Below are 24904 nucleotides of genomic sequence, written 5' to 3'. Positions count from 1 at the left end.
AGATTTACAACAGAAAAGCATGCATTGACAATGACTACGATAAAGTGGACAATGAAGATCACTCCTAACAAAATAGGAAACTTAAACCTTTAATCTCACTTCATCAACCCATTTTCAATGCGACATGAAAATGGAAAAGGCATTGAACCCAAAGTGTAGATGCTTCTCTCTCCATTTGGAATGGCTGACTTTTGTTTTATCGAAGTTTAAATGATTTTATAAATATTTGGATTTAAAATGAAGTGTCACAATTAATAATTGGAGAATCTCAAATTTCTCCTCAATTATAGGAGATCTCAATTCGATATAATGTTATAATAGTCCATTTAATAGTTCTATGTATTCTTTCTTACATTTTTTTTTTTTTCTATTCAACTTCAAAAAAAGGAAAGAGGGAGAAACAAAAAATACAAAAACAAATTACAAAGGACGGTCTTTGCCACTCCTAATTCTTAAAGCTGAAAGAAAAGAAGAGTCATGCTTTCTTCTTTCTTACATTTAAAGCTATTAAATTTATACGTCTAAAAGACAAGTCAATGCTACTCTTAACACTACATGTGTCAGAAATAGGAGGAGACATATATCATAAGTTGACAGATTACAATATATTTTGTTGATTGTCAGTGAAATTGTTAGATTATTACATTTAACAATGTTATATAATTTAAAAATTTTAAATAATGTGATAAAACATATATAACATTAAATCTATAAAATCTAATTTATATTTCGTATTAACCCATACTTTCCATGACGTGGGGGTGCGTGGTTCGCCACTGGAATTAATTGTACCAAATGCTTCCGGCGTGGTATTTCCGGAGTACCACCATTGATTCTTTGTTCTGACAGCTGGGAATTGTGTACTCTTAACTTTACTTTGCGAGACGAGAAAGACGACGAGAGCTTGAAGATCAGAAAGGTGTAGCTTCTATTCTGAATTCAATTCACGCCTCTTGTCGCAACAGGGTATTTTCTCTTTCCTTATTTATGGGACTTTTTTTTTTTTGTTGGTCCATTGCACTTCAGTTTAAGGTCTCTGTTCTATTATTGCGTTTTGGATAAGAAAAATTCCTCCTTTTTCATTGTTTGCAGTTATTTTTTATGATTCAATCGCTTTTTGGTTATCTCTGGGCTCATATGTTTGTTGCCTATATATATCCAACCGTTTTGTTACTTTTCGTATTGGGAGAACATTACAATTTACAGGGTGACCCTCATGCTTTTTCCTTCTGTGGGTTGTTTACGGAAGCGGAGGATTAGATTTAGGAGGACCCTTTGCGTTGAAGTTGGGCTCATTGGGGTTGCTGACAGGCATTGTAGGCTGGTTCTTATTCTTATTTTATTTTTGTGTTTGATTCTTTGGAGCCTGGTGTGGGATTTAAAGTTTGTAATGCTGTGGTAAGCTTGCAAGTTGTAATGATCCATAAAATTCCATGTTCTTTTTTTCTATTTTCTGGGGTTTATAGATTGATTTTCATTGCAGTATCAATACTTGGCCCATTTGGAATCACTAAATTTGGGGATATTTGGAGGATGCCAGACTACTTGGATCGAGATAAGGTGAAGGCTCTTCAAGAAAAGGGAGAGGCTGAACAAAAAATGATGAGTAGTGACTATAGCGGTGCGAGGGATAAATTACTCAGAGCACTGCAGCTTTTTCCAGCTATCGATGGCATTGGCTCAATGGTGGCTCTCTGTGACATACTATCTGCTGCCAGTAACAAGTTTTCTGGTCAAGGAATTGATTACTACTGGGTTCTTCAGCTTCCACCTTCATCTAGTTTCTCTGCTGTTAAAGATCGTTACCGGAGGCTCCTTGCCTTGTTGCAACCCATCAGGAAAAAGTTCTCGGACACCCATTTGGCTCTGAAATTTGTAGAAGACGCATTTTCCATTCTATCTAACCCTGAGAAGCGTTCTGCGTATGATTTGGAAAGGGCTGCAACTATGGAAGATTATGCATCTGTTAATGTAAAAGCTTTATACCATCAAGATAAGGCAGCTACGATATTTTCAGAAGGTATAGGAACTCTGCAATTCAAACTCCAAAAATTTTGTGACTTTGACCAACAACATGGTGGAATTATTTGTCGACAACCACTCAGTAAGGTTTCTGCTGGCTTGCATTCTAAAGGGAAGATTGGAGCAGACATAGATATGTCTATAGACAGTATAAATTCGTCAACAACATCACGACCAACAAATCTTCAGGAGAAATCATTTCTTTCTTCAATAGCTTTGGCACAGAAAAGCCATTGTCAGGACTTCTTTAACTTTGAGAATGGTAGAAGAACCGAGCATTTCAAGCCAGGTCAGATATGGGCAGCTCAATATAGAGCAAATTTAAGTAACTTTCGGTATGCTCGAGTCGATCACAATTCTGCAGGAGCAGTTCTCCTTAAATGGTTAAAGCCAATCCCTGTTAGTGTTGGCGAGAAAAGATGGTGTGATGCAGGCTTACCTGTTGCTTGTGGGTCATTTGAATTGAATCCTGAGTTGAATAGTGAGGAGAGCTGGCCAATGGTTCCATCCTACAAATGTTCTTGGGATCATGGTGGGACAGATGAAGAATTTGAAATTTACCCAAGAGAAGGTGAGATTTGGGCACTGTATAAGGATTGGAACCTTGATGGGTGGGTCTATAATCCTAGTTATGTGGAAGGATGCAAATTTCAGTTGGTTGAAATCATACATTTTTCAAAATATTTAGGTTCAGATGGTGCATGTTTGGTAAGGGTAGACGGTTTCAAAAACATTTTTGAGAGACAAACAATTGGAGGGAGTTCTGTCACTTTCCACATCCCTCCAAGAAATTTGTACATATTCTCTCATAATGTCCCAGCATATAGGTTTAAGGGTGGAGAAATTGATAAAGTTGTTGAAGGGATGTTTGAGCTTGACCAATTGGCTTTACCTGAAGTTATGATTAATGAGATTGAATCCCCAAAAGCACCAAAGAATTGGAATGCTGCTAGTGTTTTTAGCCATAATCCATTGGGAGGGCATCCTTCCTTGAAGTCATATCCAGAGGAGCAACTCTTGATGCCCAGTTGGTCTTCAAATGATTTTGCCATTGGTCAGGTATGGGCTCTGTACAGTGGAAAAGATTTTTTGCCTAGGCAATACACTAGAATAGATAATTTGATTTCTGAAAGCCAAATATGTGTGACTTTCTTAGAAGCTCTACCCACTTTTGACCATGAGATTGCTTGGAAGAAAGAAAAGCTACCCATTGTATCTGGGATGTTTGAGGTCAGTGGAACTAGTGTCAACCTTGAAATGTCACTGTTCTCCTATTTAGTCAACAGCCAAAAAAACAATGGTCAGCCACTCTACGAAATTTACCCGCTAAAAGGTGAGGTTTGGGCTTTGTACAAGAACTGGAATAGCAAATGGAAGCGCTCTGATTATGAAAATTCCCAATGCCAGGTTGTCCAAATTCTGTCAGATTTGAGTGAGGGGGATGTGATAACAATAGCTAGGCTAACAGAGGTGAAGGGTTGGCTAACTTTCTTTCATAGGCAACAAGTTGATGAGTTTAAGCTGATTCATGTAGTTTCCAAAAAAGAGATGTTTAGTTTCTCTCATCAAATCCCTGCTTTCCGAGTGCCTGGAATTGGGAGATATGGCATTCCAGAAAGCTCTTGGCATTTGGAACCAAATGCTCTACCTCCCAAGCGCAGGAACTGATTCCAGGAGAAACCTCGTGGCATTGCAACATATGGTCTTGAACATGAATTCTAACCATCTCTACCTCTTGTAATTATAGCCTCCCTCTGTAGATGAAATGATGAAATGTGAAGCAGGATGTCACCCATTAATAGTATGCGGTACATATTTTATTTTGAACAAACAACTTTTGTGATACAAATTATCTCTTAAAGCACTTCTGAAACTAAACTCTTAAAGCTTTTGACCCCACTTCCTATTGTGCTTGCTTCGTTTTAGGCTGGTCTATGTTCTCTACAAAGTGAGGCAAATTCTAAGCAATTCACTTATAGAAATTTGTATCCCAAGTCATAAACTCTGCAAGCATAGTAATCTTATGGCGTGAACTATAGAACTTCTATGAATTATAACCCAAGACAAGCGAGCTCAAAGGACATCATAAGCGTGAGGTTCTTCAAGGCTTCAATCATGGAATAAGCGTGAGGAAGTTACAGCCAATACAACAGTGATAATTCATAATATTTCAAATCTTATTCTCTTTTTCTCCGCAGCAGTCAAAACTAATGAAAGGAAGTTACTGTCTTTTTTGTTAACCACTCTGTTAAGTTTAAAAAGTAAAAAGCCCAAAAATTTCATTGCACAATGTTCCAAAATTCAGGGGAAAAAATCTCAATCCATGTCAAGGCTTTAAATACAGTTGCAGGAATTCCTCAAATGTGAATCTAGTATAACCGGACCGAACGATAATTCATCGCCATAGCCTACTTATGAAGCCCTTCTTGTCTTTCTTCATCCTATTCTCAAGAGATGGGAAATCGATATAATTGAAGGCAAGGTCAAGAACAATCGGATTGCGAGGGATTGCTTGGAAGGCAGGAGGGAAGACTTCAATGCGCGAAACAGCTTTGACATTTGAATCACCAACTGCTGACTCATAACTGTCCAGTTTCTCAAGAAGGAATTTCTCCAGCTGAAACAAATTGAAATCAGAATGTCACACCTATGGTAGAATATACAGGCCAACACATAGTAGAATGTTTTCTTATACAAGCATTTCAAATATACTGAAGTATGTCCTGTTTATTACACAAACACACAAAGAATATAAATAATACATCTATTGCAAACTAACTTATCAAAAAAAAAAAAATACATCTATTGCAAACTATTCTAAATAATGCATTCCTACTGTCCTTTGGGTATCATTTGTGTAGGAAAACAATAATAGCATCAAAACAATCATTCGATGCTAAAAGAAATTCGTCACCATAATCCACACAAAAAATGGTTCACACGCAATTGTTATAAACAATTACTAATTACCTAAAGTTAAACTTGCTTTTAACAAGTCACTGAAAATCATGGATGCTACTCTTGTGCAAAGGTCCATTGTTCATTCAAGCATAAGGACACCAGAATAGCAACTGCTGTAACCATCCAAGAAAAGGCCACATCGACAACTCTAGATGGACCATTATATGCGCAAACCATATGATAGGGATTACATAGTTATTACAGAGAACTTCGGCATGTTACCATTGGTCAGAATGGCTAAGATTTATGAATGCATACAAGTTTAAATCAAGATTTCTTCAGAAGCCTGATTATAAACAGACAACCTCCTCATTGAGATGGAAGACACCGAGTATACAGTTCTCATATATAGTTGACAAAAATGATAAACTGAGAAAAGCCATTAGTCTAATGAGCCAGCAATTTTGTTCCCAATGGTCCTCTACATAAAAGTCTGGTTATCTTCTGAGAAAAATAGTAATTAAAAAAAAAAATCTTAAAAGTACCTTCTTGTCAGCTACTGTTAATGACATATTAGAGATTCTTTTTGAGAGATTCTCTGGAGCCTTCACCTCCTCCATGATCCCTTTTGCATGCTCTATACAACTGTTAGATCTGCACTCGTCACACAACATCTTCAATTCTTTGATTATCTGTTATACAAAAAAATAGAGGTATTAGATAAGGAGTCAATAACAGAAAGATTGAAAATTTCAGAACAAGTAAACTAGGAGCAGAGGCCCAGGAGGAAACCAAATGGGCAAAGCCACCCCAGAGACATACGTGGAAGAGCGTAATAATAAGTTACAACAAAGTGGATGGCAGCATTTGCATTTAACAGTATGGATGTCGAGCATTTCATTCAATTGGTGCAAAAAAGATTGATACCCAGACACATACACAAACCTGATCACTCTCATTCAAAGTTTGGAATTTCTGTAGGGTATCCTCAGCAAGAGATCGAGCACGGGAGTATAATGCATAGGCTTCCGCCCTCTTTCCAGCCAAGCTGTAAGATTTTGCCAAGTAGAAGCACCTGCCAAGAGGATGAGAGGCCCATGAATTAATTTGAGCTGGGAACAGCCAAAAAAACAATTTCCAAAATCAATTAGAAGTGTATCTGAGGTATGTTCGTGAATCAGGCACAGCCTTATTACAGTAAACTGTCAGCAGAATAATATTACAGGATTTCATACCTTCCAACACGTAAAAGAAGAAAAAGACATACCGATAAATTTGGTATTATAAATAGACATACAATTCATTCAAAGTGCTAACTGCACTAAGGGCCTGATTGGGTGTGCATTTGAGGGGCATAAAGTATGTTTAACATTCAAAAAGTCTGTTTAAAGAAAAAGTACCCGTTTGGTAAAAAAAATTGAAAGCATTTTTAAAGGACCAAAAATGACCAAAACGCATTTTTGGCAAAAGCTTAAAAATGAAGCTTTTGCCAAAAAACACTTTTTGATTTAAAAACTCTATTTCGCAAATGCAATCTCAAACATGCTTTAAATAGTATAATCAATGAATATGACCCTCCGATGGCAGAATAAGGCAAACAATGGCACAAATAAGAACACAGATCATGAATGTTGTTCATAAAAAAGAATATTATAGTTGAATCTTTCAGAACAACAAAATTCAACAGATACAAAATTACATGAATACCTTAACAATGCCAAACGGTGCTAAACCAAAAAAATGACACTCAGAACAAGACACCATAAGCATCGCTCTCAATCTGCTCAGAACTGATAATTTAAGGATCTAGACTAGCTAATGGTTTCCTTATCTATATGCATACTTAAAAGGATGAAGTCTACATTTCATATAAATAAATCACATGCTCCAAAATTGTAATGCAAATATTTTAATATGGTACAGAGTGTTGAGAGGTTAAGAAACAAGTCCATCAGAAGAGCATAACTGTAATGAGGATGCTAATATGGATGGCTCGAAAGAAAAGGCCACAATAAAAATTAATAAATTAAAAAAAACCCGTTAAAGCAAAGGCTTACAACTACATCCACAAAAAGTTCATTTTTCAAAAGGCCTACAACAGCAAGGAGAAAGATGGCGGGGATTATTGTCTTAAGACAATATTGCATTGAAAAGAACAATTTCAAATTTGAATAAGACATAGGTGCAACCATTTAGATAGTTGGAGGACCAGCGATTCATCGAATCTTGTAGATCTGGTTAATTTTTTAAATTGAAAAAGCTTATAAGGTGATTGTCTCTTTTGTATACTTTATGTGTACGAGGGCCTCGCCCTTTTCTTTCAATAAAAATGTTATTCATCAAGAAAGTTGCAGGACCAGCAATTGAGCTAAAAAAAGCATGTCCCAAATAAGTAAAACAAAAAGCTCAGAGAAAGCAAACCTTTCTGCTCGGAAGGACAAACTTTTGAGTGCACACTCTTCAGAAAACGCCAATTCTTCTGGTTTTCTATCTCTTCCAGAATTGACTAAGTCTGAAAGATCAGCTGTATTCTGCCAAATATAACATCAATTATTCACAAGGTTTTCTATTAATTGGAGGCTAGCATCTAGCAACTTCAGGTGTACATTTTAAAGCATCATTATATGAAAAAAAAAAATGTAAAAAATGTAAAAAATAAATAAATAGAGCTAGTTAACCTGTAACAAGAGATCATATAAGCGAACAAGCTCTTCAGGTTTAGTAACTTTCTCATTTTTGTCGTCACGACGCCTAGAGAGTTTACTCTTTGCAATGCTAACCAATAACTGGTTGCGCTCAATGGTTCTTTGTCCTAATACAGCACTAACAGCTTTATCAAGACCATTTAAGTCATCTTTCACGTTTTCAGCATTACCTGCACTGGCCTAGAATATACAGTGCATCAGGGAAGCAATCCAAAAGATATACAGTAGGATAGAATCATGTGAAAACGATTAAACAAATGGACCTCAATTTCTGACAAAAATAGTGACATTATTAAGCAACTCTTCATACCAAGTCACTACGAATGCAGCTCCTGGCCTCATGATATGCAGTAAAAATTTTGTCAAAGATGGCTAGTCTTTTCTCTGCTGGGAGTGAATCTGCTGCTGGATCATGTAACTCTTTCTCCAATTCTTGAGCTGAACAAGTTTGTCAGATACCACAAAACTTGAGACTGTTTAAACTATAAAAGTAAACCAAATTTTAAGGGAAGAAATAAAAAGCGCACAGCATATAACCGTGTTTTGCACACATTTCATAAAGTTGCAAGAAGCACCAGTTAAGGAAGAGAAAAAGGTACAGTTTTCACAAACAAGATGGTCATGTAAAATACAATCCTCCACAAGTATCCAATTGTGACTAGACCTGTCAGAAGACTTATCGCAGTTTAAGTCAAAGAGAAAAGTGATTGAATGCAGGCAAACTGCAAGAATAACGAGAAAACATGAGAGGCTAGTCTTAGGTTCCATTAACATCCGGAAGGTTTTGCAGATTTCATACCAACATGAATCAGAGATACTCAAAAACAGCAAGCTGAATTCTGCATGACTGAATTTCTATCGGGTGTCCTAATCAGGGCTTACAACAGAACCTGTTATAGGCCAATTTCTGTAACTGAAGATTACCAAAGAACTCAACCAAACCTTCTACTATAATGAAAAGCATAAAAACATGTAATGCTAATTCCTTTTCAAAAAACTATCAGCATGTTCATGTTAATTATCAACTTTACCAAATCCAACCTTGTCAAACTCCCATACAAAAATTTCCTCATCAATAAACTTTTTCCAAACTAATCACTTCTAAACAATTTTCAATAAATTTAAATCTTACAATTGACAATGTTTTATTTAACGGAAAATTGGCCTTCAGCATGTCTGCTAAGATAACCTGCGACAATATGGTTGTGGTGGTGTTCTATACATTTCACTCATGAGCCTAATAACAACATTTCCAGTGTATTACTAGTAGCGCAATAATGTATTAGAATTACTAGTTATGACCATCGATTTGAGCACTGAATCCAGCTCGACTCTCCTGTTCAGAAAGATTATCAACTAGACTTATCAGTTACCAGTCAATAAAGGGAGACTACGAGAGCAAGCATAAATAATTTGATGAGACCAAAAGAGAAAACCATATAACAATAACAAAATTTGTTTACTCCAAAAGTATGGCACCATTCTAAATTGTTATCACTAACCTTTTAAAATGGCAACCCGAGTTTTTGCATTGGATATTGGAAACCTGTGACCAAGCCAATGAAACTCCGTCATGGAAGCAGCTTGTTGAGATCTTGCCTCTGCCATAACAGCCTGAAATCAAGACAGTGAATTTGATCGGTGTAATAAACAAGCCTCTAAAAGAAATGGAAAAATCCTCAGTACTTCCAACTTGAATTAACAGGATAAAACAGATACCATTTTAGAAAGACTAATATCAAATAACGGTTTATCACAAAAAGTTAAATCACCATGGCCCTTGCTCAGATTGAAATGAGGTGGATGGGGTTGAATTAGGTGTTACTTCCCATAAGCAAGCAGCTTAAGGGTTTCACTTTAATAACCAGGTCTTTGATACAAGTTACTATAAATAATTTCCTTCTAAAAACAAGTTAACATAATTTATTAACTTCAGTTTTTTTTTTTTTTTTTGAACAAGTAGTTGACCCTGAGTGAATGGGGAAGGGAAGATTTGAACTAGTAACCTCCGCTTTGTGAGGTGTGGTCCCCAACCAATTGAGCTAACCCCTCCTTAGAGTATTAAGTTCAGTTTTCTGAATCATGAAAAGAGAAGTGTATGCATCAAGTCCTTTATTAACTTATAAAAAAAAAAAAAAAAAAAAAAAAAAAGGGATCACTGAAAAACTGAGGTTGGGAGTGCTTTAGAAAGACCAAGAAAGAAGCTTAGAACACATTATCCAAACTACTTTCACAAAGAGGCATGGTGGATCAACTTATCAATCAAAAATCAGGGAAAACACTCATAAATCACATTATGATCACACTAAAAAGCGACAGCAACCAGAATACTAATGGTGGGCAGAACTCTGCATATCAGAATCATGAAAGCTTCTGTTTTCTGATGAATCTTTAACTGCAATTGGATGCAGGGAAAATGAACCAAAACACAGTAAACATAAACCAGTCTACCCTCAATAAATCTAACAAAATTAAATTTATTTTGAGTGTAGTTGATAAATTAAATTTTTAAGAGATTGTTGGAGCTCTAAGACCACTAGGTCCAGGGTATATGCCTCCCCACCTCGCAAGATTTAAGAAGATTCCTTAAACCAAGTTTTATAACTAGGTTAATAGCAAATATAGACATTTTGAAGTTTATAACAGGGTATGATAGCTACATGGGTGCAAGAGCATCTTGATAATCAGACTGAGCCTCATCAACTGTTCTATAAGGTACCATTCGTCCTGAAAATGAATCAATTTTCAAATGGGTAACAAGACACTTGATTATAGCCAAAAGTCACTGCCTGGAAGACATTGAAAGAACCAAATATGCATCATTCATGGCTTCCTTTTTAAGATAACAAAACTCACCTCCAATTTAGCTTTGAAAAGATCCAGGGCAGGACCTTCCATCTCTCCGATGTGTAGAAGTTCAGAGGCTTGTAAATTTGATTCACCAACTTTGTGTAGGCAGTAACGAATACTAGGCTCTAGCTCCTCAACGCGCTCTCGACACAAAACTTGATTCTCTAGGTCTCCATATTTGCCAAGTTCCTCATAAACAGCCCTATAAGATTATTACTAAAGTTAAACAGCCAAAACATCCATCACGAGAAAAGAATAGGGAGGGCATAAAGTTTTGAAGTGACCAAAAAGGAACATCTCAAGGGATTTCCAAGACAAAGCTCAACTCAACATTAAATTGATAGTCAAATTTGTTTCTAACAACAAATTAGCAATAGTATGTGTTGGTATATTCACAATGACAAGGATGCACCTGGCACTTTTGAAATTCATCAATGCTGTGTCCCAGTTCTGGTCTTGTTCAAACAACAAGTTTCCTTTCATATAGGAGGCATAAGCCTACATATTGAAAATAAAAAATTAGCAAAATGAAAATCGGAGAAGTCACCCAACACTTTATTAGCTGAAACATAGTTCTCAAAACACAATATATAAAACAGAAGTACCAAAGCATTCACAATCCAAAACAACTAGGCAGCAATTTGATGATCAAGAAAATATGGTAAAGAATTGATAGACAGACGAGAGTTACATAGACAGCATGTAGTTTTGAATTCCTGTATGGCTCACACATAATGCAATGCTCCCTTACGCATGACATTTTCAAAATAGCCCCAAAAAAAAAAAGAAAAAGAAAAAGAAAATTGAGATTTTCAGCTTTTAGCTGTTCACAAGCAACATTGTAAAGAAACTTGACAATGAAAACTATGTTGCAGACAGACCTCAGCTTCTAATGATGTTCTGGAATCTCCCTTGATTGCACACAACTGAGAAAACAGAGTAGCCCATTTAACAGCCTTCCTCATCCTACCAATCAAATAGATGCGCTGACGTGCATTTGGACCATCTGGAAGCTGTCTCTTCTCCATGGCATGGCTCCAAGCTCTCTCTGCCGTATAAAGAACGAGATGAAGATACCTATTTTGGATCCAAATAATGTAAACTGTTAAACTTGGAAAAATTTATTTAAAAAAAATGAGAGCTCCCAGCCTTTTTTTTTTTTTTTCCAACTGTTATAATAGGTTTATATGCTGGACTAATAGAGCCATAAAACTAGAAGACATCTACAATCAATCTACAGCAGCCCGATCCTAACGAAAGTAGTTTACATGTCATCGAAGCAAGCGAATGCCACCTTCGACTACATAAAAAATAGTTGTTTGAAATTAGCAGATCAAGCAACCACCATTCGCCCATTACATTGATTTTTTTTATAAGCAATTGAAATATCATTAAAAACGAAACCTCAGTCGAGGTACACAAAAAGTATACAAGAGAAACGCCTAGCTAGAAGGAGAAAAACGAACAAGAAAATCATTAAAATTAATCTCCTAAGGAGCTACAAACACAGCAGTCCAAATATAAAGAGAATTAAAGAAAGAGAACTTAAGCTCCTCTAACATCCTCTCGTGGTCCTCGAATATTGGATCATTCATTTCCCTTCACTAGCACCAAAGAAGGCAAGAAGGCGCCATTTTACTGGCAAGTGAACAAGCAACTACCTAACTAGGCATAACCAAGGACAACCCAAAGCGACAGAAAAAAGCATTCCATAAGGCACAAGCAACCTTACAATGGAGTAGAAGATGGTTCAAAGACTCCCCATTCCTCTTGCTCAAATAACACCTATTGACCACAATGACGTGGCGAGGTTGTCCATGGTAAGGATCTTCCGAAAGACCACCAACCAAGCGAAAAAAAGCCACTCTAAGGAACCTTGGTCCGCCATATACTCTTCCAGGGAAAATGAGTGCCATCATTACAGACAAAGACTTTGTAGGAGCACCATGAACACCGCTTTTTTTGAAGGTACCCACCAAAGCTTGCCTTCACTTTCCCATCTCACTCCATGGGAATACAATAAATTGAAGAATGTAGCAAAGACATCCACATCCCAGTCGTGAGTAGCTCGCTCTAATGAAGCTAACATTCCACTTAGGGGAACAACTAGAAAGCTCCGAATGAATTGCTATTGAAGCATCCTTCCCAGAAGCTTGCCTCACACTACACAACACATCGTACTAGAATCTATTCTTTAAGCCGTTTCCCAGCTTAAATCTAGTATAAGTAGAAAACATCCCCCACCCCCTCCTGGTCTTCCATAACCCCACTCCAAACGGCCAAGGGGGCTCAAAATAACACCATCCACCCCACAACCTGCCATGTTTAGCATCCACAGCAACTCTCCACCATGCCCCTCTCTCATGCACAAAGCACCAAAACCATTTCTCTAAAAGAGCATGACTAAGCATCCTTAAGTTCCGACTCCCCAACCCTCCCTCAAGCAACTTAAAATAAGCCAAATAACCATATTAAATTCAGTCAAATGTTTGTAAGTCAGTATCTAAAACTTCGATTCGTTCTCATCTGGGACTTCTACTCATCTCAACAACCAATAGACGAGATTTGGGAAAAATAATAATAAACTTTCAAAAGCAAGCATTTTGAAGCATGCAACTTTCATACTAATTCCATTCAATGTAAATGATAAGCAATATACACACCTAACTTCAGTCACAGTTGATTCAGTTATGGCTCTTCGGGTGTATTTACCACGGCCATGGGTGAACTTGAGTGATTTGCACAATCTCCTCAAACGAGCCGTGCAATACCTCCTGTAAATCCAAAATGATTCATTCCAATCACCAACTTTACCCAGATTGAATAGCCACAACTTGTACTTAAATAAATTTATAAAATACTGGCAAAAAAAGCCCTAAATGCCTGAAATCAGAAGAAGCTTAAATGCATGTACCGATAGCGAGTGTAATCTCCATGCCGCAATCCATGCTGCATCTGAGCAGATTTCAAGAGCTGCAACACTGAGAACAAATATGATTCGAAGTCAGAATTTGTCTGATATGTCACTATGCGTTTGGTTGCTGAGAATATTAGGCGAAAGAAAACGAAGTAACAAAATGTCGAGCATTATATTGACGTAGGTGAAATGCGGCAGATTAAGTTTCTATGAATCAAATTTGGGAGTGTGTAACCAAGAAGTAAGGTTTCAATCTTTTCTTGAATTGAGAAAAACGAACCGTTGATTGAGAATTTGGGGCTGATTTGATCGGCAACGTTGGGCTTTGAGTTGTCGATTTCCATCGCCGACGCCTCGCTCTGCTTCCCCATCAAATTACCTTTTGCGCAGTTTGGTTGCTCCGACAAATCCCACGAGAAGAAAAACCCAACTATTGTTGCCTAACCAAACGTAGTCGTTTCGCTTCTCGTGGCCAGCCAAACGTTAGAGTGTTTTGTTTTTTCGAAATTTTCCATATTTAATCTTCTAAAATCTGATCGATCCATTGTATTTGTAGCCCTTTTCAAAGTATACAAATTTTAAAAATTAAAAATGTTACCATCATTAAGATTAATAAGGTTTTTTTTTTTTCAAATGGAATATGCATTTTATTTTATTATATTTAATGACATACATGATGGTATGTAATTTTAAATTTTAAATAATTACTTAAAAAAAAAATATTACAATATATACATTATGTGATAATATATACAGTATTAAATTTAATCTTAACTATAAAATAGATTATCTCCATTTTATGAAAATTCTAATCCCATTAATGTGACTCTATATCCATGTGTTTCACTTTCTTGTTTTGATATCTTAACAAAAGAGGCCAAGTTGTCACTCTTTAGGCTCTTTGTCGGCCCAATCACATTATATGATCTATTGATGGTCAGTTGTTGACTCATACCACTTTTTGGCTCTTTGTTGGCACAATACTTTTGGTCTTTGTGATATTGTTTAAAATACAAGCCCGTTTAAGGCTTATAGTTAGCCTCATTTTAGCCATTTGTTGGCTTTTATCTTGGCCCATAGTTGGCCTTGTTTTGAAGATTCACGGCCTATCGTTATTAAAGGCCCAACTCGCCTGCCCATCGTTGTCAAATTATTTCAAACTCAAAATTTCATAATCTCCCACCTTCAAGGAGAATGTTAGAGTATGTTTGAATAATGGGATTTGATGAAGATTGATAAAGATTATATTAGCCTAAATTTAGAAATTTGATTATAATTTGATCACCATAAATTAAGTGATTTTAATTTATGTGTAAGCTCTATAAATAGAGTATTTTGTATTGTAAACAATATCAAAGAATAAGAGTATAATTGTAACCATTTAGGCTTTATCCTATAGATGTAGGTCATAGACCAAACCACGTAAAATATAGTCTCATTTATTTTATTATTCCGCATTTAATTTATTTTTCTATAGCATTATGAATTTCTTCAGCCACTAGCTGAAACATTTGAACTTACCAGGTAAAATCTCTTGAAAAGTGCACAAAGCTTAGATAATCATCTATAAGAAGACAAATTTGCTCTTGCAAACAAAGAAATAAACCTTTTATTGATAGGCAGCAACCAAGTCATAGGATTGATTTCGCTATGACAATACATGAAAAGTAAACTGGAGTTGTATGAGCAGCTTTACAAAAGAGTTTCGAGTCTCACATACATCTAGCAAACTCAAACACATTTGGTGTCCTTTTAGCACCTTGGGCTTGGATTCAAAAACTTGACCAATCCACTTGTAAGCAGATTATCTGACAAAATAAAGCCAAGAAGTAAAAGTTTGAGCTCTCTAATTTGATGCAGACTAATTGGAGCATCTCTTACCCTTTAGTTGTTGTCCGTTTGCCGTTGAACTCGACAACGAATGTGCGGATTTCCATTGGAGCAAGTTCCACCACTAACTTTACTGCATCCACAGGTCCTCCCCTCAATACCTTGGGTTCTTTAGAAGAGCCTTCTACTTTCCAAACTAGTCTCTTCTTTTCCATTTCTGTTCTTCCTTGGTTAGCAGATAAACTCATCTCTGTTACTTTCTTGATCTGAAAATCATGGAAAGACAGAACATTAGGAAAACAATAAACATTGGACAATAAGGGGTCCATTTCACCATCATGCATTTATTGCTTTTACCTTCTTTTTTGGGAACACTTTTTTCAGCTCTACACTTGACATAACTGAAAGATCCTTGTCCTCTCCAATCTTGTATATTTAACAACAAAAGAAAATCACACTGTTAGAATAACTGATATGGTTCGTTTAACTATATATTTGAAGTAGTTTGTAAGAAATGATGATTTGTTTTTGTAGTAAAACTCAAAATAATCCCAGGAAATTTGGAATATGATTGTAGAAAAAGTCCACTCCTTTTCTTTTTTGGGTAAACAGATTTTAATTTTCTGAGTGAACCTATCAATGAACAAAAAAAAGAAAACAAGCATGAGTCGCATGACTAGAAAAAGGAAAACTCAAAGAGGATACTAAATTAACAGGCACATAGAAGAAAGAAACTACAGACCTCATATAAGTGTGCCAACCGAAGAAGAACTTTTCCATTTTCCAGTTCCTGCAGAGTTCAAGAAAAGGAAAAAACCATAACTTGGAAAGAAAATCTTTAGATCTTCATTAGGTGCTACTTTGGAATATTATAACATGTAAATAATTTCATTAGAGTGCCAAGTTTGACTCCATGAAGGCAGTTAAGTGGTCATACATTCCCTATAAAGTTATCAGGCAAAAGTTGTGGTTTCTTCGCATTCATATCTCTTCTCCAACAACTTGGGACAAAAGGATAAAATAAGTAGTAGTTAGGATGAAAGATACATACCTGGAGGGTAATTATTGCAACATTATCAGGCAAAACGTATGAGGGGTCCATCCCTGAAAAGGTTGGAATATGAGACTTTGTCCAATCATCTCCATCCTGCAAAAAGATAACTAATCTTTTGTGAGCTATAGATTTACCATACTGAGAACAAGAATGTTTCAACCTTTTTCTTTCACCTGCTCTGTGAAGGCTAAAAGAAATGGAGAATATATCTCCTGACCAAATGATCGACGCCATTTTGCACCCTCTCCTGAAGGATCAATTCTGAGATAATACTTTCCTACGATCTGTGGAAGTATTTTATTAAGCATTATGGTCATTGTGAAGCTAAAAGACAATAGGGTCAGTTAGTACGTTCTTACAGTTAGTCCTGTGCATTCATTATGAATGCAAACTGTCTCATTTAGTGCCTCTCCAACACCTCTAGAATCATCAGCAACCAACCTCCTACACAAAAAAGGAAAATCTGATATTATTATTCTGAAATTCTGTTATAGGAGGAAATAATTATCATGGTATCCATCATTGATAGAAATATATAATTAGGCATGATGTAGAAAACGCACAAACAATGGAAAGGGAAGAATAGACCTGTGAAGCATCAGTTCTAGTTGCCCATCCACAATGCTGGCTCCCCCCACAGAACGATCTACTAAGACTGAGAGCTCTGTACTGTCATCTTTAATGTAAGTTCCAAGATTAATCTGGAAGGACAATAAACGGGGCTGTAATGTGATGCCTAAATCAACTAATACTTTCATATAGTTCACATTTCAAAATTGATGTTCAAATGATTATAGAGTGCATATGGCTGTCCAAGTGGAAGAGTAAGTAGCAGCAAAATGCAAAAGCAACAAGAGGCTATATGATTAACTCTGGTTTGAGTGGCTCTTCAACTTTGGTTCAGAATGCCTCAAAAATCAAAGGACCAAATTCCAATCCTATGGCAACCCCTTTGGTGGGAAGTCCAAGGGGCTTATCCCAGTAATTACTTGCTACATGTGAAATGGGATATTGCACCTGCCTAGGGATTAGTCGGGTGAGCGGAAAAAAGAGAGAGAAAAAAAAAGGCTGATGAATCACAACTAAAATGTAATTTGTCCATAGCATTTCTTGATGATTTATTGCATCACACGAGGGTGTATAGAGGCCTATCTTTTGCATCAAAGCTGCCAGCCTCCCAACAAAAAAATAAAAGAGTGAAAAGAGTTCTTCCGGCAATAGAAAGCAATATCATTGGATGTAAAAAGCTCACCCAATGAAAAACAAAATCAATATAATTATATATGAATTTCTCATAGCTTGATATATGTTACTTTAAAATCATAAGAGGCAAAAAGTTTTTTTTTTTTTTCTTTTACATCTATGGCAGCATCAACCATGAAAACAGTAGCTTATAATTTAATAGAACAATCAAATCTCGAGACAACAAAATCCAATGGCTTCTATTATGAGAAAAAAAATACCGGGTAATAATTTCCTGCAATAGGTTGATTCACTTCTAGATTCCAATCTTTTCTATAATCTCGAACCTGCAAAATAATAATCTCGCAAGACGTTAGACTTACAACATGCAGACATTCAATAATGTACTCAAAAATCATATAGCCAGCTTTGCGCATATATACCTACCCTCTCAATAAAATCGCGCCCGCTAGAATCAGTATAGAATTTTTTGTTACTTTTCAGGTCTGTTGTAATCTGAGTGACAATCTCCTTGCCAATTCCATCATCTTTAGGTATAGGCCCAATCTGAAAGCAATAATTATTTTTTATTAAGTAGCTACAACAAGAAATTTTTTAACTTTTAATTGGATATGTATGAAAAAAACATGTTCATTTTGGAATGAAAGCAACAACTTACCGTGAACTCAACTTCAGCATGCTCTTTTACCTTGTATACTCTGGTGACCTATTCATGTGTACAATAATAGTTACTAATGTGATGAACAATGAAAATCTTTTCCAGAACTGTATGAGTTATTAAATTAACCTACAGAAGCGAGTATATAGATCATCATAAGATCGTATTATTGTTCTTCTACTTTATCAAATCTTGGCAAAGAAAAATTGCAATTAATCAACTGCAGAAAGGAGAGGAGAGGAAGAGAGAGAGAGGGAGAGTTTGGTTGGATTGATTATCAATAGGAATATTTCCTTTTACTTTATCCTTCATGTATTCTTGAAAAATTATTTATCTATCCTATTGCACAAGTTCCAAGCAAAAGCTATATATCTTTGAAGCGTGTTACAATCTCAACCGAATTTTGCTACATGTACTGATCTATTTAGTTGATATAAATTTAAAATTTAATTATATGCTATGTCACAATCCACATCGATTCTTGACGTGTATTATTCTTTTTATTCATTAGTACAACTATAGTATTCTGATGCTGTAACAGGTGAAAGAAAGCACAAGAAAATGACAAGTTTCATTATTCATGTCATAGGATAAACCACCTGATATATCCATGGATTGATCCTCTGATGTACTTCATCCAATAATGGTCCCCGCAAAACAGTCACCTGAAATTACTAGCAAACTCTTCAACCTCTGTTGCCATGTATTATAAGTCGCTCAAGTTAAATAGACATCACTTACCTTGCCTACAGATTTGATGGGATGTGTACCATTTGGCCGAAAGATGTATGCTCCAGAGGCCTTCACCAAATTAAAATGTTACCCTATACATTCTCAACTCAAATCTATAACAAGTGCATAACAGTAATAACTTATGGATATTGGAAAAACAATTAACAATAAATATTTTTAGAGCAGATTTTTTGTTTTACCTGAAGATCCACACGCCCATCATCTGCAGAGTAAAAGCTATATGATTGCTGTACAGATTCTTTGACCTTTAATTGTAAACAAAGATCAAATTAGATGCACATAATAATCTAATCTTAAAAGGAGAAGAAAGAAACCTGCCAGCAAACATGTGAAGCTAAACTAAGAAGGATAAGTAATTTCAACACTCCTTAGAGAGAGAGGGAGAGAGATGTCAAACAACATACCAAACTTCTGCTGTTAATGTACTGTGTAAGTTTTCCTTCCTTTCCGGTATAAATAAGTTTCAAGTTTCCTGGACCTACTTCTATTGTATCATTCTGATTGCTCTCTGACTTGTACTCTGTTTGTCTCTCTGAAGTAGCAGCTGCAAGTATAAAGTGGAAGAAAAGAACATAAAATCTGCGTTAATAAACTGGTAACATGACCCTCTGGTTTCTCCACATTGTGTTATTTATTTTAGATAGGAAATCAAATGGTTAACCTGCTCGTTTGGTATATGAGACGATGTAAGTACTGAAACCAAGAGGTGGAACAGTTGCCGAAAATGCAAGCCAATAACTAGGCCTCGCCCTTGGATGTTTACCCAAATATGCTGTAACATGGTAGTTTCTTATGGCCACAGAGACATTAAGTAGAGGTAGGAGCTGTGATTCAATTTCTTTTCCCTTGGAATCCCGAACAACCACATTCTCATTGATAACCTGTAGCAAGTTGGTAAGTGTGAGGAGATGCATTAAAGTCAACAAAAGACGTATCAAGAAGTGGTCAAGTTTCATCCAAAAAATACCAATAAACAGGCATTAACATTTCTTTTTTTTCTTTTTTTTCTTTTTTTTCTTTTTTCTTTTTTTTTGAGGAAGCATTAACATTTCAATGGGATATGAAAGTTCATTACTTGAAAGAGAATAACTAGACTCAACTCAATTAATTTAATCTTTAATCCCAATGAATTGGAAGCTCTTAGATAGATCCTTTAATGCCACATGGCCCTATAGAGGACCAATGTCCCCAATCTCTCTAACTATTACAGCATCAAATTAAAAACTTAAGTTATTAAGTGGATAGACCAAACTAGTATAAACCCATAATCAAACACATGTCAAACCAACATCATTTTTTTTACTTCCTTTTTGCCCTGTTTGTTCCTGCATCAATATAATCACTCTTTTACACATTGAACTTTTTATCACATCTTATGAATTTTGATCCTACTCTGCGGTAACATACTGGCAATTCCAATAGTTATCAATTACAGGAAAGATAATAAAAAATAAAATAGAAAAGAGATTATAAAGGTTGCCATGCACTCAGATATAAATGGTTAACATATTTCACTTAAATGCATAAATGTGTTTCAAAGGCACATGCAAAGACAAGAAAGAACACAGCATGCATGCACCAAAGCATACATAAACGGCATATTAAACCATACACATCAAGTCCGTGCACTCATGCATGTGGCACATAGATTGCATGTTGTTCATATAGAAAAGGAAAACAAAAAAAAAAAAAAAAACTCACGGGAATCCTTATAACATCTTCTCTCATCCATCCTAGAGAATTGTAGACAACAATCACCTACAGAAGTTAATAAATCAGGAAATGATCAGTCTTAAAGGGCACAAAACTTTTGTTTTCCTAATGAATGCATAAACCATCAAGAGATAAAATTCTCCTCACCAGGTTTTTCCCATTTGAAAAATCAACTTCCGATGGAGGACAATAACTTATATTCAGAAGTGGACACTGGAATAAAATAAAATTAAAAAAGAAAAAAGAAAAAAAAAAGAAAAAAAAAAGAAAAAAGAGGTGGGGTGGATTAGTGGTTGAAAGCACATAATTATTTGAACTATATCATTTATATGATGATAACAACCCAAAATTTTCATTGTTAGCAGGTCATCTAGATATGAAGTGAAATCTGCCAAGTAGTTTGGATAAAGGGTCATTATTAATTGCCTGTTGAAACTTAGTCTGTGGATTACTGGAACCAATTTTTGATGTTGAGTCTGCGATGCAGGCAAGTGATGCTGCTACTACCTTCTCGGCCTGCAAGACATGAAATTTGGGAACACAATTGATGTAAAGCATAAGGAAAGCAACCACAAGGAGAATGGACAGATCAAGTCTTACCTCCGTGTAACCAATTGAAAGTCGTTTTGCATAATCATTAGCCACATGCTGCTTCTCCGTACCGGTAACTGCATCATGATGTTGAACAATTGCTAAAGCATCAGCCAAAGAATCTGTGTTGGGCCCCAATTTACTCCTCCCCTTAAAATACTCCAATTGCCTTGCTGCCTGTTTTTAGGTTGAAGCAGAATGAGTATCATACTTTTTTTTGGGGGGGTGATAAAAAGGATGGGAAAACCCCTGTAAGAGCCCAAAATAATTCTTACTGGGTATAAACTAATATAGCCAAAGAGTTTACCAAATAGTAGGCGCTCATCGCTCTAACATAGCCTTTGAGGGCTGGTCTACTAGTAAAATATCCAGTCCAGTAAGCATTTACACGGTCTGCATATCTGATAAATGCATGTATCAACTTATAGATACAGGTAAACAGACTAATAAAACTGCATAAGCGTAAGTAACTCTTGAGTTTAAAAAATTGGAACTCACGGGAAGAAGTCATCAGTCTTGATTGGCCAGGACTCTTTTGATGCATATTTTGCATCAGTGTATATTGATGGCGTTGAGTAGAGAGCATTAACACGGCCATCCTACAAGCATGGATTCCATTACTTCATACATATGGAAAACACCAAAATGCTTCGACATAAAAATAAGGACAATCGACTTGAAAATGAATAAGAAATGTCAGAGGAACTTGTATACATGGAGGTAGCAATAATGAGATAGGCAAGAAACAGGGCATCGACCACTAAGCTTCTTCGAACCAGCATATTATGACATTCAAATCCTCTATCTGCCCTGGGGACATATGACCATGCAGATTTTGTGATGGAATTCAATGACAGGATCATACTTACTTTGTAATGGGAGTTCACATCTCTAACCCAATAACAAATTGTAAAGGAATTCTTCGGACAAAAATTTATAGATTTTTTCCTTTCCAAAATTTATCAAACCTTATAAGTCCTAAGACAGGCAAATTGAAAGGACAGAAGATGCAGTATAAGAACGAAATGATTAAATTCATCCATAAGTTAAATAAAGCATTTATAATGATTCTGAAAAGCACCAACTTGATTGACATAATGAATAAACTTGTCCATTTGCCGGAACCATGTATGTGCATACTGGTACTTGAAATCTGTTCCCATGGTCCACATGATATGATTTGTGCGAGTAATGTTAGCCTGAAAAGACAAAACAAGAAGTATTTCAGGAAGCTGTAACAACCTTGGACTCTCTCTTGCACAAAAATAGTGGCAAAAATTCTTCTACTGAGCTTGCTATCCAACTTTATAATTATGCAATGGCACAAAGGAAAATAATTCAAAGCATCTCATACAATGAATTGCTCCTTCATATTCAAATTCCCATATTTATATCAAGAATCAAGACCTTACAACTTATGTAAGTAGCCGCATTTACGAGAATCTAATGCAGAAATAAAAAGTTGGAATGTGTAAAGAACTCGATCCATAATTTGTTTATATTAGAAGAAGATATCTGTATAAGAGTTTTGCCTTGAACTTTTATATACAAGTACAAAAAATACTCAAAAACTCTCGAATTCTCTTTTCTGCTTGTGATGATTGAAGTACAGATCTCTCTAGCCAAAAGTATTCAACTTTATTTTTGAACCTGAGGAGTGAGAGTTAATGATACGACAAATTTTGCATGCACAAAGCACAAGATAACAGCATTCATCTTACTTGTGAAACTGCAGCGGCTATGAACTCATTAACGCGCTGAGGGACATTATAGTCAAACAAATTGATATCATCCTTCAAGTAAGAACAACAATATCAATTAAGTTAGCACTCAAAATAATGTTCTACAGCCTGTCAGCACTTCCTGATTAAGGTTTCACCTGAACAATAGGTGAATCAGTGGAATCATCATTCACTTCATAGTAGAAATTACTGGGAGGTTCATAATTCTCTGGAAATGCACCAGCAAAAATCTACAGAAAAATTAATCAACGATTAAGCTCCCTCTCTATCCGATTCCAGAACTTAGTGTGAAGCATAAAATGAACTAGACTCACCTGTGCAGATGAAGCAAGACTCTTAGAGCCCCGCCAGATGACCTCAAGACTTTTCTCATTTTTCCTTTTAGTTCTGTCTTGGTAGTCAATACGCGCAAAGAACAGAGAGTCAAATCCAACCTACATCAACAAAAGGGCTTGCACACAATAAAGCAGTCGCAAAGGATTGTAGGAGAGTGGAACTTATCTAATCAGTTAACACAATTCACCAGCCTCAAATACAAGATAAGCCATATATACCTCTGCCCCTAAGAGGTAAGCCTGCACCGCAGAATGCCCAAATGGATCGATTTGCCAACCAATTCTTGGAGTTACATTGAACTCTTCTTTGATAAATCTATGCCCAAGAGTTGTCTGGTCAATCATGTCAATATAATGAGCAGTAGCTTCATCATGCATGCACATACCTCCATTTCTGCAACACAAAACAAAAATGAAGAATAGACTATCCGGGTGAACTTTTGATGAAAAAGAAAACAACTAAATCAAAGGCATAAAAACAGAACAGAAGAGGATCAATGAGGGTATGTAGTTGCCAAGGTTTCCCCCATATGAAGGAATTTAATTTGTAGAAAAATAAAAATAAAAATAGAAATGAAAAATGAAGAGTACATTAACTCCAGCTGACCGGAGCTGACAAGCTTCTTGACAATATTTTGAACCTCCTCACTCTGGTCTCTCCACCAACGCTGAAAAAATGCCTGTAATATCATCAAAAGCATTAACCTAATTTCACAAAATCCTCGTTGGAAAGATGAAAACCCGGGAGTCTGAGGAATTGGCAATATCAAGCTCAATTAAGCGCAAATGAAGAGAATAATGAAATTGAAAAGGCCTAGAAAATGCTGTGATTGCCTGTTCAACATAGATGAACTTGCGGTTCTTGTCAGCCAACAAAGCCGGAACTAAAGAATCCAGCACATTTTGAACACACGCTCCCTGCACATACATACATTATATAGCATTGTTAAAATGTAAAAACGAAGAATCCAAAAAAAAAAAAAAAAAAACTTGGAAATTAGGAACCTGAATGGAAGTATTGGAGCCAACGTAGTACTGGTCAATAGTCTTCAACCATCCGACGTCGTCGTGGGAGTGAGGGACCAAATGAACATTGAGCTTGCCGGGAACAATGCCGGACGTCGTATTGTACACCCTGTACTTGGACTCCGCGCATAGAAAGACGCTCGCTAAGAAAACCAACAAGCACAACCTTTGAACCGCCATGGATGAATAATGTTGCAAGAGTGAGCTTTGAGCTCAGAAGACTTCAAATATAAAGAGCAAGGAGAAGAAGAAGAATCGTATCGGGTGCGGATATTGATGTGGACGATGAAGGCGCACGTTGTTGTCCTTGTCGTGGAGCATCTAGTTTTGTTGTTCATAATTGGAATGATTCAGTGAATCGCTGTCGGCAAGGATATTTACAAGGTCTTATTCTTTGGCTCTTTGTGTGGAATTTTCCTTCATTACAAGCTACTCAGTGACTGAAGTAACAGTAAAAGTGAAAAGCATAGATGGCTTTTCGCCACAGCTTTGTGCCCTGGGGTTACTGTCGGAGTGGATGGGGGTTCTGTCTGGTGTCAAAGATCTGGCAATCAAGGATTGGGCCCCCAGCAAGTTTACAAAAGCTGGGTCCTTTGAGCTACCT

The 24904-nt window shown here is 36.2% G+C and overlaps 3 protein-coding genes across 3 annotated transcripts; 1 reads left to right on the top strand and 2 right to left on the bottom strand.

Annotated features, from left to right (window-relative positions):
- Positions 1-808: 808 nt before the first annotated feature.
- LOC132175822 (uncharacterized) lies at positions 809-3841 on the top strand. Its single transcript, XM_059587882.1, has 2 exons — positions 809-966; positions 1484-3841. Exon 2 carries the CDS (start codon positions 1534-1536, stop codon positions 3688-3690), a length of 2157 nt encoding a protein of 718 aa, XP_059443865.1. The 5' UTR covers positions 809-966; positions 1484-1533; the 3' UTR covers positions 3691-3841.
- Positions 3842-4284: 443 nt separating this feature from the next.
- LOC132175459 (uncharacterized) lies at positions 4285-13855 on the bottom strand. The gene is made up of 13 exons (XM_059587412.1): positions 13676-13855; positions 13393-13459; positions 13142-13252; positions 11360-11555; positions 10891-10976; positions 10485-10680; positions 9131-9242; positions 7939-8066; positions 7602-7808; positions 7345-7454; positions 5869-5998; positions 5469-5615; positions 4285-4639 (listed from the first exon to the last, which is right to left on the bottom strand). Exons 1-13 carry the CDS (start codon positions 13764-13766, stop codon positions 4418-4420), a joined length of 1803 nt encoding a protein of 600 aa, XP_059443395.1. The 5' UTR covers positions 13767-13855; the 3' UTR covers positions 4285-4417.
- Positions 13856-14981: 1126 nt separating this feature from the next.
- LOC132175458 (probable alpha-mannosidase At5g13980) lies at positions 14982-24661 on the bottom strand. Its single transcript, XM_059587411.1, has 30 exons — positions 24280-24661; positions 24109-24192; positions 23866-23954; positions 23494-23668; positions 23254-23373; positions 23077-23169; positions 22919-22990; positions 22283-22396; positions 21696-21796; positions 21505-21598; positions 21207-21374; positions 21033-21122; positions 20754-20819; positions 20595-20651; positions 19555-19774; positions 19298-19437; positions 19073-19138; positions 18882-18941; positions 18740-18805; positions 18141-18188; positions 17909-18028; positions 17743-17808; positions 16868-16980; positions 16639-16723; positions 16453-16563; positions 16277-16372; positions 15968-16015; positions 15583-15651; positions 15277-15491; positions 14982-15203 (listed from the first exon to the last, which is right to left on the bottom strand). Exons 1-30 carry the CDS (start codon positions 24478-24480, stop codon positions 15200-15202), a joined length of 3051 nt encoding a protein of 1016 aa, XP_059443394.1. The 5' UTR covers positions 24481-24661; the 3' UTR covers positions 14982-15199.
- Positions 24662-24904: the final 243 nt, after the last annotated feature.

This window comes from Corylus avellana, chromosome ca3 (assembly GCF_901000735.1).
Source record: "Corylus avellana chromosome ca3, CavTom2PMs-1.0".
In the NCBI taxonomy this organism is placed as follows: domain Eukaryota; kingdom Viridiplantae; phylum Streptophyta; class Magnoliopsida; order Fagales; family Betulaceae; genus Corylus; species Corylus avellana.
Note: the sequence above shows the minus strand (reverse complement) of the source record. Positions and strands in the feature narration are given on the sequence as shown.